At 40.7% G+C, this 18,076-nt stretch overlaps 1 protein-coding gene across 1 annotated transcript in view; it reads left to right on the top strand.

Moving 5' to 3' along the window:
- The window catches only part of man1a1 (mannosidase, alpha, class 1A, member 1), a 156,172-nt gene that overhangs the window by 37,805 nt on the left and 100,291 nt on the right, over positions 1 to 18,076 (top strand). The window contains exon 2 of the mRNA XM_061051620.1: positions 4,817 to 4,913. Coding sequence (XP_060907603.1) covers positions 4,817 to 4,913 — 97 coding nt within the window. The remainder of the gene's footprint in view (positions 1 to 4,816; positions 4,914 to 18,076) is intronic.

Genomic DNA, 18,076 nt, shown 5'->3' with positions numbered 1-18,076 from the left:
CGTGTCAACCGATAAAGTGACAGTTCTAAGAAAATTGTAAAAAGGGGGCTCTTGGGTTGTGAAATAAGGCTTCTCAGAAATAAGGCTTCTCAGTTTATAGTCCATGTTTCATACAGTCTGTATCACAAACATGCAGCTTCAACACCAAGTCAGGAGGAAGAAGGAAGTTTGATCATGGAAATTCAAACACTCCTGTATGTTGAATATCCAAAAATAAAAATAACAGCATTTACTACCCCAGATATCAAAGTGGTGTGTACACAGTGTGTCGCACAAGATGTGTGTGCAGCATTTTACAATCCAAACATGTTGATAATTCAGTTCATATCAGCTACTTTGTGTTAAACAGTGCTTCCACATTTTGCGAGCCTCACCAAGCAGCACCTCACTATAAAACACATGTAGTTGTCAATTCAGTTGTTTTTTTAACTCAGCCACACAATGCAGACTCAGTTCTCCAGCACTGTGTCGGGTCCAAAAACTTGTTGACATAATCCCAAACTAAAGTTCACAGTTTGTTTTTCTCTGACTCACACATCACGTGCTCTTCGGGTGTAGCCAGTAAAAAAGAAACACACATCCTCTTAAATCCTCTGATACACAGACACGGGTGTTTCCTCTTGTATTGGGTGATAAGATGTCATGGAGGTATGTGAGTGTGTTTGCAGACGAGGCCGGACTGACATGTTTTTGATCCAACTGTTACCTTAATTGAACCTTGGGGGGGGGGAGGGGTAACTAACATTTTACTTACTGGTTTATGACGTTAGGTAACAGGATGGGATTCCAGTGTAACACCTCCAAGTTCTGCAGAAATGTGTCATAACCCATAAAACACGTGTGAAGCCATGCGTGCATCATGTGATCATTTAATCTGTACCAACATCTGTACTTGACTTAAATATGAAGCTGACACCTGTAGAAGCTGGTCTGAAGTCAGTGGTAAAAATAATTTGTTGTCCATATAAACTGCTAATATCTTTCAATAACGAGTTACAGTGCTTTACAATTTAGCTAAAAATGAGTCAAAACAAAGATACAAATCAAAAAGAAAATAAGACAAGGGGACAAAGAACAGCAGATGTTACTTGGGGAATTGCTTTAGAGTATCAAGAAACAGACACTTCCTTGTTGTTTTGTATGAAAGACTAAAGAGGGGACTTGCAAGCATCCATATATGAGCACCTGGGGATTAAAACTAGGGCCCAGTACGGGATTTCTGCAGGATGATACCGATATTAAGGCGAGAGAAAAAATGAGAACCTGATACATTGGCCGATATCTTTCTTAGATCTATCTTCGCTCTTTAGAGATAGATGATAGATGATCACTTAACTGGAAAATAACTTGCACATGTACGTGCATCACCATTTGACACTCTGGAGAGTGATGATGCTTGTTGTAATCCATACAGCGCCCTCTGCTGGTGAAAGAGAACTGCTAGTGCAATACAATGATACTTAAATGAAATGCTATTTGACTGGTGAATAAATCTTTTAATATCTGCGCATGTTGGAGATAACAATCGGCCGATGCAGATATTTGTGTAATGTGCTAATATCAGCCTATTTATTATCGACTGGCTGATTTATCGGTCAGGCTCTAATCAAAACGGTTTGCCATTTGAAGGATAAGTCATAAAAATTCACCCCAAAACCCACACGGCTTTATAGTTTCTCAAATCTTTTATCTGCCTTTTATGTTACCACTGGGTTTATTTAACATCCAACACTAGTTTGTTTTTCATTGTAATTTCTCTGTTGTTTCGTGTCCTGTCATCTTGATCCCTCATCTGTTCACTCCTTGATCAGAATTTGGATCAGCTCCAGTGTTCCTCACATGTGTTGCACCGCAGCGTGTGCGGAGAGGAAAAAACAGTGTTAGAGTTAGATCTCTTAATGTGACATGCATATAGGAGCGGTAATTAGCAGGCTCACTAGCTGTAATTAGTGGGTTTTAAATGGAGGGAAGCTATCGTTAGCTGTCCGTTTGATGTGTGTGGGAGATGAAATGCAAGCCGAGTGGCTTTTGTTCTGTGTTTCTCTGTGAGTGTGAGTAAGTGTTGCTTTAAAACAAGGGCACATGTGAAGCTATCTTCTTGTCAGGGAGGGTTGAACCAACACTAAACCCTGCAGATGTTCAAACACTACGCCTGTAACATGCTTATGTGCTTGTGGTTATCAGCGCGTCTTTGTCTTAAAGAGACGACATGCAGATGGAGCTAAAGGGATGAGAGGTAACTGTGCTAATTATGCTTCCCTCTATTCCTCTGGAGCATAATTAGCACACACTCCCTTGTGCCCTGCGATCTAATAACCAGTTGCTCCTTGAAAAGCATGAAATCAGAGTCTATTCACGCACAGGGGCCTCTTCAGCGTGTATGATGCAACCTCCTGATGCGTTGTTAGTTCTGCTCACAATACAAATAAAAGAGCAAAAACTCTCAGGAGCACCACACAAGTGTGTCAGTTTTTGTATTCCTCTTTTTCGACTGTTTTGTGAATATGCACCTGCAGAGCATTCGTAGTGAAGGAATTCTGCCTTTTTAAAGACAAAGCCAAACAAAAATCTGGCGTGAAAGTGTCCAAAAAAGATGTATTAAAGGACATGAATTAAAAGAAAATAGTGCTCACATTTTGAGGTTGCAGGGTAAGGTACTTCAATTGAACTGCATTTCATTTTTTTAAAATAAATGTTAAGACTTGATTTGACGCAATCAGCCAATTTTAAGATGTCACGCTGCCTCTAGTAGACGTGCACAGACACTCAGTTTTTTAAAACACTTTGTCAGAGCGACGATCAACAAGTCAACAAGCGCAAGCCGCATGTCTTACTAACTACTCGTAGTGGAACAGGTGGGCTGAATGAAACCAGCAACCTGTGGACAGAGCTTATCAGCGTGTCTCTGAAGTCTACAGGCTCCACTTCATCTTGTGGAGATCCTTTAATGGTAGTTGTAATAAAGTGCAGCCTCTCACCGTGTGGGTATTAAAAACTCATTCATATTTTATAGCGCCCTCACTTAAGCTTCTCTTGCTCTTATCCTTGTACGTGTAATGGCTGGGAAACAGGTGGGATGGTGTAGCGTTACTGAAAACCACATTTCCACTCTGGCTTCCTGCTTGGGGGGGTGGGGTACCTTTTTCATAGTTGAACAGATACTGGTACCAGTGTCCAGCTGTTGGTTACTCTCTCTGTCATAACAAAACATCTAGTTTCTGTTGTAAATAGTCCCTGCTGCTTTCATATCCTGCTAGCTCCACCAAACGTAATCACAGCTATGTTTCTATATCGCTATCTGCTGACTCTGGTTCCCTCGATCAACTCTGAATGAGTGGCTCGTTGACCTACTGCTTTACTTCCTGTTGTGGCCATTTTTACCGCCTTTTGAATTAGTCACAGTTATTTGTTGTGTGAATATCTGTCCTCGAGTGGGCTGACCAACACTGAGTCAGCAGCAGTGACAACATAAACTGTGCACAACACAACACATGCAAACTAATGCACACACATTCATGCATACGCCTGCAACAGGATATGCATACTGCCAGGCTGTGTTGTTGTACAGTAATATGATCCTCCTGGGGGGATTGAACAAGGCTGTACATCAGCTTCACATCACATCCCTGAGAGTGTGTGTGTGTACATTATTCAGGTGTACAAAGCTGCCATTGTGGGGAAAGTTGTCAGTCAGAACCCCTTATACGCTATAGGTTACAGTAGAAGGCCTATACATGACAAGAGCACCCGATCAATGGAGTGTGTGAGCAGATTTTCTGTCTGATGGATGAGGATGAAGGGAGTTAGTGTGTCTAATCCAGAGGCAGGATCTAGAAAGCGAGGGGAGGAGGCTCGGTAACCTGGATTAGCAGAACAGACAGATACAGAGCAGGAGGAGGAGCCTAACCTGACACTGAAGACACTGAAACAAACGTCTAAAGATATATATGTAGTGTTCACGCTGCTGTCAAGCCTCCAGAGAGCGTAGCATTTCAGTAAGATGAAACTTCAGTGAACCCTGCTGGGGAACAGGGCGGTTCCTACATGTGTGATGTGTGTTTGGATTTTTAGCACAGATAAAACCAGTTTATTAGACACTGATGCATCAGTTAGCTGACAAACATGGCATTAGGTCATTAACCACCTGATGCACTGAATTACACCATTAGGTAAACTGACACTATAATGAATCATTAGAGCCCCATTCCACTTTTTTTAAGGGATTTTTTTGTTAATTCATGTTTGCAAGAGAGCGAGGTATCTTTGATAAGAAAGTGACTTTAATTTGAGCTTCAAAAGGACTCCAATCTTGTTCAGGTGCACAAAATTGCTTGATTTGACCTGCTGCTATTAGCCAGTTAGCTCAGTTAGTATCCAGATTGAAATCTCAGAGCATCAAAGGTGGAGAATCGTTCTTTGTTCCATGTTTTCATTGGTTCGTTGGTTGTTTAAAAGAAAATATTTGAGCATGTCACCTTGGACTTGTGGAAATCTCATTAATTGTCTGATATATTTTTCAAATAAAAATTACATTTTTTGGGGTACTTTATATGTTTCCATTATAATGAATGTCCCTCTGATTTAACGGATACACTGCTTGAACACACGTCTTAAAAAATAATGTTGAAGGACTCATGTGGTTAAAAATGAGCACTAGCCTTAGAAATCCACACTCGTTAATTCTCTGTTACAGAGTAAGAGTTGATTGTCCCCTTTAACACTCTTTATTTTTCATCTTCTCCTCCCTTCCTCTCCTCCTCCTCCTCCCCCTCCTCCCCCTCCTCCTCCTCCCCCTCCCCCTCTTCCTCCCTGTCAGATGATGAAACATGCGTGGGACAGCTACAAGCGCTACGCCTGGGGTTCCAATGAGCTCCGGCCTGTCTCCAAGCAAGGCCACTCCAGTAATCTATTTGGTGAGTGAGAGACCGTGCACACCACACACACACACACACACACACACACACACACACACACACACAGGATTGATCTCTTGTCCCCTCCACCAGCGGCCCTGGCCTTTTAGATTAGCAGGCAAATTGGCCGTCAGTCGGAGTCATCCATCTACAGCTGCCTCTAAATGTCAACTTTATCACATATTTATATTCTGTTTGTGCTACTTGAGGGCCGTTGGAGCCGGGGTGTTAATGAGTGTGTTGACGCAGGGCATCTCACTCTGTCCATGTGTCTGCTGCTTTTACTCTGTACAGGGCTTTGTTATTAAATACAACAAACACATGCACTCACAGACACTTAGTCTGAGACAAGTGATCACTCCCCAGTTTGTTTGGGTGTGTGTGTTAGGGCTGGGTATTTCAAACAACCTACACCATACGATACACATTTTGTCTTTTTAAAAACTGTCATCACAGATGTGCAGCCGTATTGATTCTGTAACATCTGCATCGATACAGGTATTTGTAAGGAGCGGAGTTCATGACGATATATATTGCAGTATTGATTTTTTGAGCACAGCCCTTGTGTGTGTGCAGTAGGGATGTAAGAAGTTCAGGATAATGTAAAGCGAGCAGAATGTTAAAGCGAGAGGGGTGTCTTGTCTCACCCTATCCGGGTTCCTTTCTGCAATCAAAATCAGCTTACTTTGCATTATCCTGCTTCTTACATGGCTACTTTCTAAAGAAATCAATAATATATCAGAAACTGTTGATTTGGTAATTATTTTCTTGATTTAAAAATCATTATTTATTCTACTTAAGAAGCTACATAATCCAGCCCATCTATTTACGCTGTAGCTTTCATAAAATGAGCTCAACTAGCTTTCATCGAACGATGCATAATTGGCCAATCAGAATCAAGTATTTAACACAGCTGTGTTAAAAAAATGTTAGAATAGGATTTTGTTATTCGGTATTGTTTCTCTGTAAACATTTCTTAAACATTTAGTCATGACTCACCTTCAGAAAGTCAAGGAAGTGTTAAATATGTGTTTGTGTTCAAACCCCCTATAATTAGATTTCAGTGTTATTATCCGTCTCCACTTCTAACTATTCGACTCCAACATGAAAACATAAACCAGCACAGCAACATAAAACCACATAGAGCTTGTGTTATGAAGTGTTCTGATTCTAAAAGGGCACCATATATCTCCTTGTTTACTATATCACAGTATAATACGTATTCAATCATAAACCCTGTATTATCATGATGTCTGACTCCTGCCAATACACAGCGCTAGAACCATTTTAAACTAGGAGAATGATCATATTTTTTCTTTTTCTCTTAGCCACATCATTAAAAGTAGATCCTCTTGTTGTGCCGTTTTGTGTTATTGGCTGACATTGTGTCACTTTTAAGCTGAGCTCAAAGGAACGCCTCCAAAGCACACACACAACACAAAGAGGATCTATTGTGACGACACACATGCCAATGGCGGAGGATCTGTAAAACTCATTCAAACGTGTAATGCCGTGATCAAATTAATCTGCCTTTGGTTCCTCCTAATTGTTTGAGGAGAAAAAGAGAATGGCTTACTTAAAAGTGTTGAGATAAAACTGCTTTGAGTTTTATATTTCAAAAGCAAAGTGGAACTGAAAATACGAGAAAAAAAAGCACTTTGGAGACAATCTCCTGAGCAAAAAGAAAGTTGATTAAAAAAGGCATTAAGAGCTTTATTGAGTCTGTCACAGAGCGATGCACATGTTGCTTTTATGGTGTTTATGTGTACTCTGAGTGTTTGTACACATAATGAACCTTCATTTATTCACGCTGATTGGATTAATAAGAGCGGGGATTGGATTTTTAATTTATGAAGAACGCTTTCTCTCTATTGACCCAATTAAATCATCATTTAGAATATTTTATTTGCATACCTGCAGCTCCAGATATGTGTGCATGTGTGTATGCATTGACATGTGTGTGTGTGTGTGTGTGTGTGTGTGTGTGAGTGAGTGAGCGTCTTGGGTTGTGAATGTGACAGTTGAGAGCGGTACCGTAGCGAGCTCCAGACGAGATAAGATGGCATTCATGTGTGAAGGAGTAGCTGTGCCTCCACTGCTGATAAGAGACGTCTCTTGACACCAAAATACTCTCTAGTACTTGATCTATTCTGAAGTCTCTGCCAGTGTTGTTAGCCGTTTCTGTAATGATGCCCTCTGATGTCAAGGTGCAGGTCTGTGTCCATGAAGCCAGCAGCAGAAACAACATTCACATATGATTTTACCAATAATATATTCTTTAATATGTCAGCCCTTTGATTTATTTGTTTTTAAGGTTTCCGTCCTTTATTTAGAGAAAGGACAGTGGATAGAGTGAAAAATCATAGAGAGAGAGAGAGAGTGGGTAATGACATGCGGGAAAGGAGCCATAGGTCAGATTTGAACCTGGGCCAGCTTCTTGGAGGACTAAAGCTTCTGTACATGGGGCGTGAAGTTGTGAACACTAACCACTAGGCTACCAGCGCCCCATCAGCCCTGTGATGTACTGACGACCAGTCCAGGGTGTAACCCCGCCTCTCACCCAATGACAGCTGCAGTCACATGAAGCTCAAACTACCTGGCATAGCCGATAATATCAACATTGATATTAACACATCAAGTGACTATCGGTATCTGCTAATTTTATCGCAGATATGCGCCGATATTACTTTTAGACTAGCACTTGTCTTTCTGGCTGTCACCAGCAGAGGGTGCTTTATGGATCACAAACTACATTACCACCCTCCAGAGTCTTTAGCTGTGATGCAGTTACTTTCCAGTTGAGTGACCATCTTGTCTTAATTATCAATCTTTTCAACAAGTGTTTGATAACTGCATTTGCGGGATAAACGCAATAAATGTGTATATCTATATCTGATATCTCTACAGATCGATGATAGATCCAAGAGAGATATCGTCCGTTATGTCCGTATCTGATTTTTTTCTCCCTAATATCGATATCGGCACCAAAAATTCTGGCCCTTAATAAATTTGATTTTTTGATTTTATTTAGATTCAGTCGCAATCACAGGTCTTGTTAAAATATGAATAACAACAAATAGCCACAGAAAGTGTGGGTTATTGCTAATATGCATGCATATTTTTCTTGTGTTGTTATTGCGATATTGAACATTGTAAATGCACATTGCATATTTCTTCTGATGTCATTTTGGCCTAGTCGACACACTGCAACTCTAAAAGAACATATAAACTCTCTCACTCTGAAATATTAAATTCAAGGGATGCACCAGCTGTCCACTTTTAGATCATGTGTGTTCACCTGTTTGTTTACAGTATCACATTGAATAACCTGAGCTTATGTTGTATAATGACTAATGAGATTTCCCTAAATTGGCATCCCAAGCCTGTGATTGGCTCTGGTTAATAGCATTATGTGTTAATGCTGAGTCGTGTGGTTTTATTTAGAGTAGAATGACTGGATCTTCTTACTGAGTGTGTCTCCTGTCTTAAAGCAGACCTACATTAGTCCTCACTTTTGAATCCTCACTGCATACAAATGAAAAATTAGAATTTATAATGTGGAGTTATTTTTGAGCTTCAAATCTCCTGAGGTGTTTCAGTGTCTCACATCTTTACTCAAACAGAGCTGAGCTGTTTTTTTTTGGGGGGGGGGGTTTCTACCCGTATGTTTCTGTAGCACTATCACAAGATTACACGAGTGACAGGATGACAGCACTTTGAAAAATAAGATGCACAATGTTAGGAAGAAAGCATGCAGCTGTAGACTGGGTGCAGGCCTGTTTTATTTAATTCAGGTACTATGATGACTTTTCTGATGAAAGCCTTCCTTTGGTCTGTCTCCATCAACTTCTTTCTGAGAGACACCTTCAAGCTTTCAAAGTACTATCATGCAACATGCACACATATTTTTGTTATACTTAGGAGAGTATGTTTGGATGATGTTGTAGTTTCACAGACCTTTCACACTTGCAGAAAACTCCTGATATTTCCAGGAGGAGCTGTGTGTGTGAACACAAACTGCAAAGCAAGTCCGAGTGAAAAAAACTGTGCACAGTGCATAGACTGTATGCATGAGACCGCTACGATCTCCCTGCATGTTAATAACCAGTTGCGTCATGTTTTCTGTCCGTCCGTTGTGTGTTCTTCTCCGCTCTTTTGTGACATTGTGATGCAGTCGAACTAAACGTAGCATTGATATGAATGCAAATATTCTAATTAAAGCATCGTATAGTGGACTCTGTTGCCTCGTCCGCTACTTCCTCGTCTTTTTTTTACGTCACCTCTTACCTCAGAACATCCCCTGCACCCCCTCCCGTTCAGGAGTGCATAGTGAAATCAGAAAAAGTTCAGTTTCTTAGCTTGGGGGAAAAAATGCAAGCAAAGAAAATTCCCGCCGAGTCTTTTTTCCATTATGGAGTTTGGAGGAATTGCAAGCTCATTTTTAATGATCCCCTTCTATTGTGTAACGAGGAAATTCAATCAGCTTTGAGTAAATTCCATCCACTGTTTCATTACCGGAATTTATCATATGTAAATGTGGGACGAGAGAGAGGAGAGCAGCTGTGTGAATACTAATTGTTAGATTAGCGTGTTGAGCTCTGTGCTGTTTCCCTCTCTCCATCCCTCCGTCATGTCTGTTTCACACCAAAGAAAAAAAAACATTTCAGTCATTGCTCCTGCAGACCCACTTCCATCAGTAAATAAGACAGCTCCTGCCTCAGGGCCTTGTCACAGCTGTTTCAAACTCCTTTAGAACACAACGCCATGTATGATGATAATATTAGCCTGACCTGGAATATGATGCACGCAATGAACTTCACAGACCTGAGGCTATCTCCCTGATTCTCAGCGAGCTGGACTGCTGGTTCAAACAAGCCGGGAGAATTCAAAATGACAATCTTACTGTATGAAGAAGATTCAGGATGTCCCTTTTCAAAGTAACCATGATAAATATTACCTGAGCTTCTGCACATCATTTTGTATTTGCATCATCTAAAAACTAAGGTTGTCAAAATGTTATGTCCAGCTGAAGACTCAAGAAACATGTTTTCAATATTCTTTCTTCATTACACCTGGACAAGCCCACGTGTGTTCTCGGAGGACTGCAGAGTCTGTGGCTCGTGTTCGAGTGTGGGGTTGATTCTGTCCCCTCTGTGGTCATGCCCTGTAGGAGCAAACCTCCTCTGTGTCAGACGCCAGCTGTGCTCTCAGCTGTTTGCTTCTCAAGTGTGTTTTGGATGCATGTTTGTACCGATTGAGGGAGGTTTCAGTGGGCTGTTATGTTTTCTATGTTTCAGAGGTGGGGGTACATTTTCTTTCAAATCTTTCAGCTGCTTAAGGCTTATAGACTCTGCAGCTTTCCTGACAAACACTACCAGAAAACACAGTCTATTCTTCTGAGCTTTCAGATGGTAACGCTCTAGATTTGTTCACTGACCCCTGGCTTCCTCTTTTTTGTGTTTTCGAGCATTCACAGATTATTTTCATCTCTTTTTGTACATTTTTTTTGTATAAATTCTCCAATATTCAGTTCTTGAAATATCATGAAACAGTAAGACATGTCCTCCAACGTTTCTCAGACTCAAAGGTGACATCTTTGTTTGTTCAATCAGTCCAAAACCGTGGAAAAAGCGTTTAGAAGCTGGAACCAGCTGTCGATTATGTTGAAAATCTCTCGCGGCCCAGATAGCCTTGCGGTAATGTTGTGATTACCATGTACAGAGGCTATAGTCCTCATCAAAGCCACCGTGGATTTGAACCCAACCTTGGCCCTTTGCAGCATGTCACCCCCTACTCTCTTCCCAACATGTCCTGTCTCTCTTCAGCTGTCCTATCCAAAAAAAGCAAACTGGCCCAAAAAGAAAATCAACCAAACTCTGAAATGATGAATCGTCATGAAATGTTCTTATTAGATCTTTCTATTGATTTCAGCCCCTTCTTGTTACTTAGTTTCCTTTTCCCTCTTTCTTCCTTTTAGCTATTCATTGAATATAAAATGTTAATGAAAATGGTATCTACACAAACATGCACATGGCTAATGGAAAAAAAAGATGAGTTCTTTCCCAGGGTGAGAATTACCCAACCAAAGATCATCCCAAAATGTTGGCAGTCAACTGTGTTTATCTCATTAACCAAAGACTTTGGCAGACAACCAACCATGACTTGGATTTGTCTTCCTAAACAGAATTACTAAATGTGTTTTTTATCACACTTCAGGCGTAAAAAAAGACAGACAGGGCGAGGAAGATATTTTCTGCTCCTAATCCTATTTGAACATCGATGAAGTACAGATTCAGCATCCCGATGAAAAGCTCTTCCATTGTTATCCTTTATACTCAAGACAGTGAGTGTTGTGTTTGAATAAAGCCCTGAGGGGAACGCTTGTGTTGGTATTTGACAAATTGTTTAAAAGGTCAAGATGACAATTAAGTCGCCCTGGATGTGTAGCTTATGTAATATTGCAAATGAGTGCATACAGATGGGCTTATTCCATTTACTGTTAAAGAAAAGGTTATAGATGTAGTCACAGCAGAGATTTTCTATATGAACACTACTTTTTGTAATACAAGAAATATTCATAAGCCTATACAAGCAACAGTTTTGTAGACAAAAAAATACAGTACAGTTACCGTTAAAGCCTTTAAATTCCTAAAATTCAGTTCATGTTTTTCATCAGGAGTCTGTGGGTGTGATCTGATCAGGTTTGAATTGGATGGAAAACATTCACAAACAATCTTAAATCAGTTATTACGCGTTGTTCCAAGTGATGCTAGATCTATTTGAGAAACAACCAACAAACTTTGGTAGTAAACTTTGTCTTCCTGTAGGCGCTTATTGTTAATTGTAAAAAGATTGATAACTCATGCTTGTAGGGCCTTTAAACTCATCATCCAGATGGGGGAAATTAGGTCATTTAAAAAAGCAATAAGAGTAGGCACCCTGTGGCAGCCTTATCACTTTTTGTTGTTGTCACCTTAGCAAGCAGCTGCTCCTCTGTACAACACACATCTTTGCTTTGTGTTCGATTCAGCCGCTGTTTGAGGAACAAGCTGACTTTAACGGTAACTGTACTGTGTGTTTTGTTTACAGGACTGCTTTTGTTGCTTTTTAGGCTTATGAATATTTCTTGTATTACACAAAGTAGTTACATGCAGGATAAGCAACGTTTTGAGGGGCTGAAACTTCACTTATGTTAGTTTTTTTGTTTCAAAGGACTCCTAGATATCCAGTAAGCCTTAAAGGGGACATATGAAAAATCCACTTTGACATTGTTTTTGAACATTTATTTGGGTAACCTGAGTGTCTACAGACCCACAAAATGTGAAATAAACACATCCAGTCCTTCGTTTGGTCTGCATAAGTCTTACAACACAGAGAAAAATACTCCATTTCAAATTTGCTCTCCTTGTGATGTCACAGTGGGATTCTGATTAAAAAAAATCCCCTCCCCTCTCCTGGTATCTCCACCCATGGACTCCACCCCCAGCCTAGAACAAAACTTTTGCTTTTGCACTCGCAACAGAGGAGTGATGTCTACCTGGAAAACTCAGGGGGGGCTCATTACATTTAAAGAGACACACACACCAAAACGGAGCGTTCTGAGAGAGCTGGTTTATACAGGGTCACAAACCTCCTCTGGTGCTTGATTCATGTTATATTTTGAACAAAGCACAGCACAGATGTTTCATTTAGACCACAGGGGACTGTTTGAAAAGGTGGAGACGGGGGATAATATGTCCTCTTTAAAAGAAGAATGTGCGACTGTGTGAATGTGCAAATAGCAAAAGCATCCGTGACGTCAGCAACCGTTTAGGACTTTATATCAAACATGACTTTTAAAAGTACCATATTGTGATTTCATCTGAAATAACTGCCCTGTCTCTACAGAGTTGCACATTAATTGGGTACCAGAAGGGCACTGATTGCTAATCCAACCAACGTCTACACTTCTATAACTGCTTTTCAGTTACTGTTGTCATTACCAATATTTCAGGCAGAATGCCTCGGCCTCGGCCATCATGTCAACACAGCCCTATAAATACAGTTTGTATATGATCCCTCTAGTTTTCTGGAGGCTCACTGATTGTGACATTTTGGATGCAGTGTTGATAATACTGTGCAGAGGTGATTGATTCATTTAATAAACACAGACGCCCTCTTTCTCAAAGTCATAAACGGTGAAGTCAGTTAAAAATTGCAGATGTAATGCTCAAATTTATCCGAACCATCTCGTCCTCTTTGTCCTTATCTTCTTCTTTTGTTGCTTCTAATTATGGCGTGACCATTACAGGGATTAGAGGGACAGTATTAGTATCTTTTAAGGTTTTATCAGCTCCAACAGAACAGCTTCCTGTCCCTGGAGAGTGTGTACATTCCCTTTTAGAGTGTGTACAATTTTAGCCCTTTTTTGCTAAAATTAAACACACCCAGAGGCGACAAGGCATCCATCCGTCCTCCTGTCGTTTCCAATCCTTCTCTCCATATCTCAGCGCTTAACTCAGCTGTCTATAACCAGCCGGCTGCTATTGAGACTCAGGAACAGGTACAGTTCATTTCTAAATCAAGAGCGGGTCATATCCTGTGTTGACATTGAAGTTTTAGAACAGACACACTCAGCTTTTGTGGCTTTGCAGAGAGGCTTTCACCTGCTGAATAAAGATGTAAGAAAAGAACCTGCTGGGAGTGACATTTCAGAATGACAAAGACTCTGTTCTAATTGTAATATTTCAGGTTTGAGGAATATTTGAATTATTTAGCCCGTCTCGCAAAGAAGTCCTGTAACTGTCTGACTCCGACATTAGCCGTTGACCACCGGGGCTTTTTCCCCTCGCAGATCTCTACGACCGGAAAATGTAAAACGTCCCCTGGAAGATGAATTATCACCTTGTTAGGTTTCTCCAGATCATCAGGAGCTCACTCGGGGCTCAGTGGCCGTAAATTGTGAGTCCAGCCTTAAGCTGTACCTCGACTCCTGTCAGACATTATAGAATTTAATTTAATCTCAGCTCTATTATAAAACAATGAGCCAGAGGTGGGGACTGTAGCAAGGCTTTATCGTGAAGTCCAGCTGTTCTTTTACAAGGCCACACTGGTGATTTAGGAAAACCCAGCTGAAGTAGTACCCACACTTCACAGAGAATGGTCTTTATGTTATTCTGCCCCATTTTAGCCGTACACATGGACTGTTTTTTCCTGCACACACCAAATCCTGCTGATACGTGTTGGTCAATACAGCTAGGACTATAAATGATCAACAAACAGAAACCAGAATGCTTCCCAAATAGAGACCCCTGTGTAATCTGTAAATAGAGAATAAGAGGCAAGTAACCTCAAAAATAAAATAGTAACGACTAGCTAGTAGATGGACAGATCAATGACCTGTTTCTCATGGCTCACACTAATTCAAAAAATATGTAATTTTCCAATTTTGTATTTCAGGAAAAAAAATGTAATCTGTAGATTATGTACATCTGATATATGGTAGATACCTGGATTGAAGATTAGTGATTTAACATTTCATACCTCTCAGAACCTTTGCAACCTTTGCGGTCAATCATTTATTGCCACAAATGGTGATTATTTCTTTTTTGGGGGGTAAAAACAGTTTTTTATTGGAGCAAAATGTTGCTTAAGTTGGATACAGTGGTCTGTTGTCCAAGTCTTGTTGTGACATTTTAAACTTCAATGTAAATTTGTTCTGGATCGCCCTCACTATTCTAATTTTTCAAAATGACGTTAAGTGTTCAGGTTTTTTCTGTCGTTGATTAAAATATTCCATCAAAAATGTAAAAATATTCATTTAACAAGACATCCATATGCAGAGTGTTGTTGTCTATAAAATTTGGCGTAACATACAGCAGTACATCCAGCGTTGCTGTCTGTGGAGTTTCCTGTCTGTGTGGTTTCCTCACCGCTCCTCTTTAATTGGCAGCGCTGACAGGCCACTGGCTGCTCTTCACAAAAGCCAAACAAGCTAAAGGTTGAAACATAGTTCTTCCCTGGGCCCGCCTCTCATTTTAGCCGAGGGCCAGCACAGAAAGGCACTCATGTGTTCAACCATCCACAAAAACTCCCCATAGGGTGTGTGTGTGTGTGTTTGTGTGTGTTAGTGTGCTTCTCTAAACTCGGGACGGGCTTGACTTGGCTACAGCGCAGTAAAGGTCACTCCTGATGTCTCCTGTTGCAGGAAAAAGAGAAAAGGGTTGATATTTTTAGGGTTTGCCATCTAGCTGAGTATGACTTGTCTTTGGATATGACACATCACTGTCTGTGTCTATTTATGTGCATGTGTGAGCAATGAGCATATGTGTTAGTGTGTGTGACATAAAGCCTGATGCAGACTTCTGTATTGAATCTACACCATAGCATATGCCATAGGTTTGTGTCCTGTACCTACGAAGAAGCATACGCACATAGCCTGATGTGCACCTCCTCAAAATTGGAACTACCCCCATGGCAACAACACAAATTGCAGGCCCTTTGGTTGGAGGGCTAGGTAGCATTGTATTTTCTGCATTCAGAACATTTCCAGTGTCGCTGCCTTTTTCAAAATTCTCCAGAAAGAAGAGCGTCCAGGTCGAGGAGAGTCTCCATGAATGTTGGCACCAGGGTTCGAGAACGCTTGATGAAAAAAATGCACGAGACAAGTACTTTTGCCAACCGAATCAAATGGCTCAGAATACTGCAGAGCTACACAGATTCACAAACCCACCAAGTGTGTGGTGCTCATGGCAGTGTAGGCCACTACGGGTAGATTTGACACAGAAGTATACAACAGGCTTATGAAACCATCTGTCTTTTGGTCTAAGCTGTGGTCTGTTTCTGAGGAACATTTAGAAGTCTTGAGTACCCAGAAAAACCATCTTTAATCTCAGCAAGGAGCAGTTCATGTTCAGCTCACAAACCATTCCTTTTCTGTGCTTGGAAAAAAACTAAACATTTGTACAAGTCATGTCTGGTTGTAAAATCCCAGTACAGCATGAAGCATGTCTGCTACCAGACTGTTAACATCGCAGCTTCCTGAAAGGTCAATAACAGTGGATATCAGTAGAGGAGTTGTACCACGGTTTAAATATTTATTTTTGGGCTTTTTGTGCCTTTTTAATGAAAAGATAGGACAGTGGATAGAGTCAGAAATCAGGGAGAAAGAGAGTAGGGAATGACATTTGGAGCCACAGGTTGGATTTGAACCCGGGCCGCCCACTTGGAGGACCATGGCCTCCATACATGGCATGGGGCGCGCGCACTAACCACTGCGCCACCAGTGCCCCTGCACATTTGTTTTTTAACCTCATCATTATACCGGGTTCAACTGACAATTTTGGGGTTCTCCTCTTCTGATGATTCACAGAGTTTTTTGGAGGGGGTCAGCCATGTTGAAAATAGTCCATGAAATATGATTTACCAATGTGGATCCATTAGATGAGAAGATGTTCCCTCTACTGTGCTCTGGGATCATATAGAACTCTTGATTTCCTCCTCTCCACTTTCCCCCAGCATCCCCTCTCTGCTTCTCAGGGTTAGCTAATTCCCATTAGACCCTGACAGCCTGTTAAGACTCTGGTTATGTGCTGGACAGTTGGAGGGATCTGTAGCTACAGGCAGTGTGAGGAAGTAAAAAGCCCGTGTATCTCCTGAGACACACAGGCTATGCAGTGGAGGTTATCTGCTTGGCCCTGCCTGCAGAGCTTTAAAAAGGCTCGTTGGATGAATGGCAGGCTTTGTTACGGAGGCTTCTTTTTTTTTGTGATGATCTCTTTTCTTTATGTTGTTTTTCCCCTCCTGTCTCTTGTGGCCTTTCCTCCAATGATGGACGCTCTCGATGGCTTTTCTGCTCCTCGTACCCTGGAGTGATGCTGCACCTTACTGTTGTGATTTAGAAGGAATAAAAAATCAGGAAAACAGCCTCTTCCTTTACGTTCACACTTGACCTTCAAATGTCAAAAGTTGCATTCACAGTCTTACACATGAGTTTATGTAGGAAGATTCTGTGCAACTTCAGCCTCTATAATACACACGTCTTCCATAAAAACATGTACTTTTTAGTCTCTCTCTCTCTGGGCATAATTGTTCATTTTGAATCCATTTTGTTCACCAACTATTTAACTGCTGCCTCCATTGACAGGCTTTTGTGTTGTGAGTGAGACTGAGCCAGTTTTTTGGCTGCGCCGAGCTTTCTGCCAGTAACTGATTTGGGTTGTTGGTTTAAATCCAGCACAGATGTCTATTTAACCGTGGTCTATTATGCCATCAATTATAACACCATTAAATAACTCCCAGTTGGCTTATTTGGACGTTATTTACAGTACAGTTGAGTGCATCACAACTAATTATACGTAATAACTTCTTGGCTGCTCCGTGCAGCCTGTAATACTTTTTCGTTTCACATATTTTCTGGATTGAAGGACGACATAATTGTGTTTTCTGTGTTAGAGGGCAGACGGAGGACAGGGATTGGGTTGTAACTTAAAATACTGGCTGTAAGAGAACGAGGAAGAAGTTTCATCTTCCTCCTTAAAGTCATCATTATGAGTTACCTTTTAGATGTCATAATTCAAACAATCAAATCTTTTGTTTTTGCCGTTTTTGCTTCAACCAGATCGTAACATAAAGTATCTTTTAGGGTTGTCACAATACCAGAACTTTAATCTTCCATACAATACTTGTACAAAACAAACTATCAATACCAGTTTTGTCTGGAACAAAAGTTTGGAAATTGGCCTGGTTGCTGGAGAGGTGTTGGTTCACTTCCTGAGCCCTTGAAGGCATGTGACCCTAAACTGCTCAGGTGCTGTTTCCTATGCAGCCCCCTCACTCTGACATCACTTTATTAATGCATGTAAACTGCTTTGAGTTTGTGCACATGTGTTTGTGTATTCCCTGCCTATGAGTATGTGACATGTTCAATAATCGAGTGAAAAACTAAATTAGATTAGTAGAATACGTTTTCCTCTTAATACCTCAGAAACAAAAACAGAAGTCTTGGACAAACATATTTGGCTAATTTATTTCTTTAATTCTAAAAATTGGAAGCAAACTCCCTAAAATTGCATAAATACTGGTACTGAATTGTTGCCAATGTATTTGTGCAATTTGTGGAACTTCACAGTACAAATGGTACTTTTCAATACATTAAACTCCCACTTCATCATCGTTCTTTTTAC

This window comes from Labrus mixtus, chromosome 12 (genome assembly GCF_963584025.1).
Source record: "Labrus mixtus chromosome 12, fLabMix1.1, whole genome shotgun sequence".
Lineage (NCBI taxonomy): Eukaryota > Metazoa > Chordata > Actinopteri > Labriformes > Labridae > Labrus > Labrus mixtus.
Note: the sequence above shows the minus strand (reverse complement) of the source record. Positions and strands in the feature narration are given on the sequence as shown.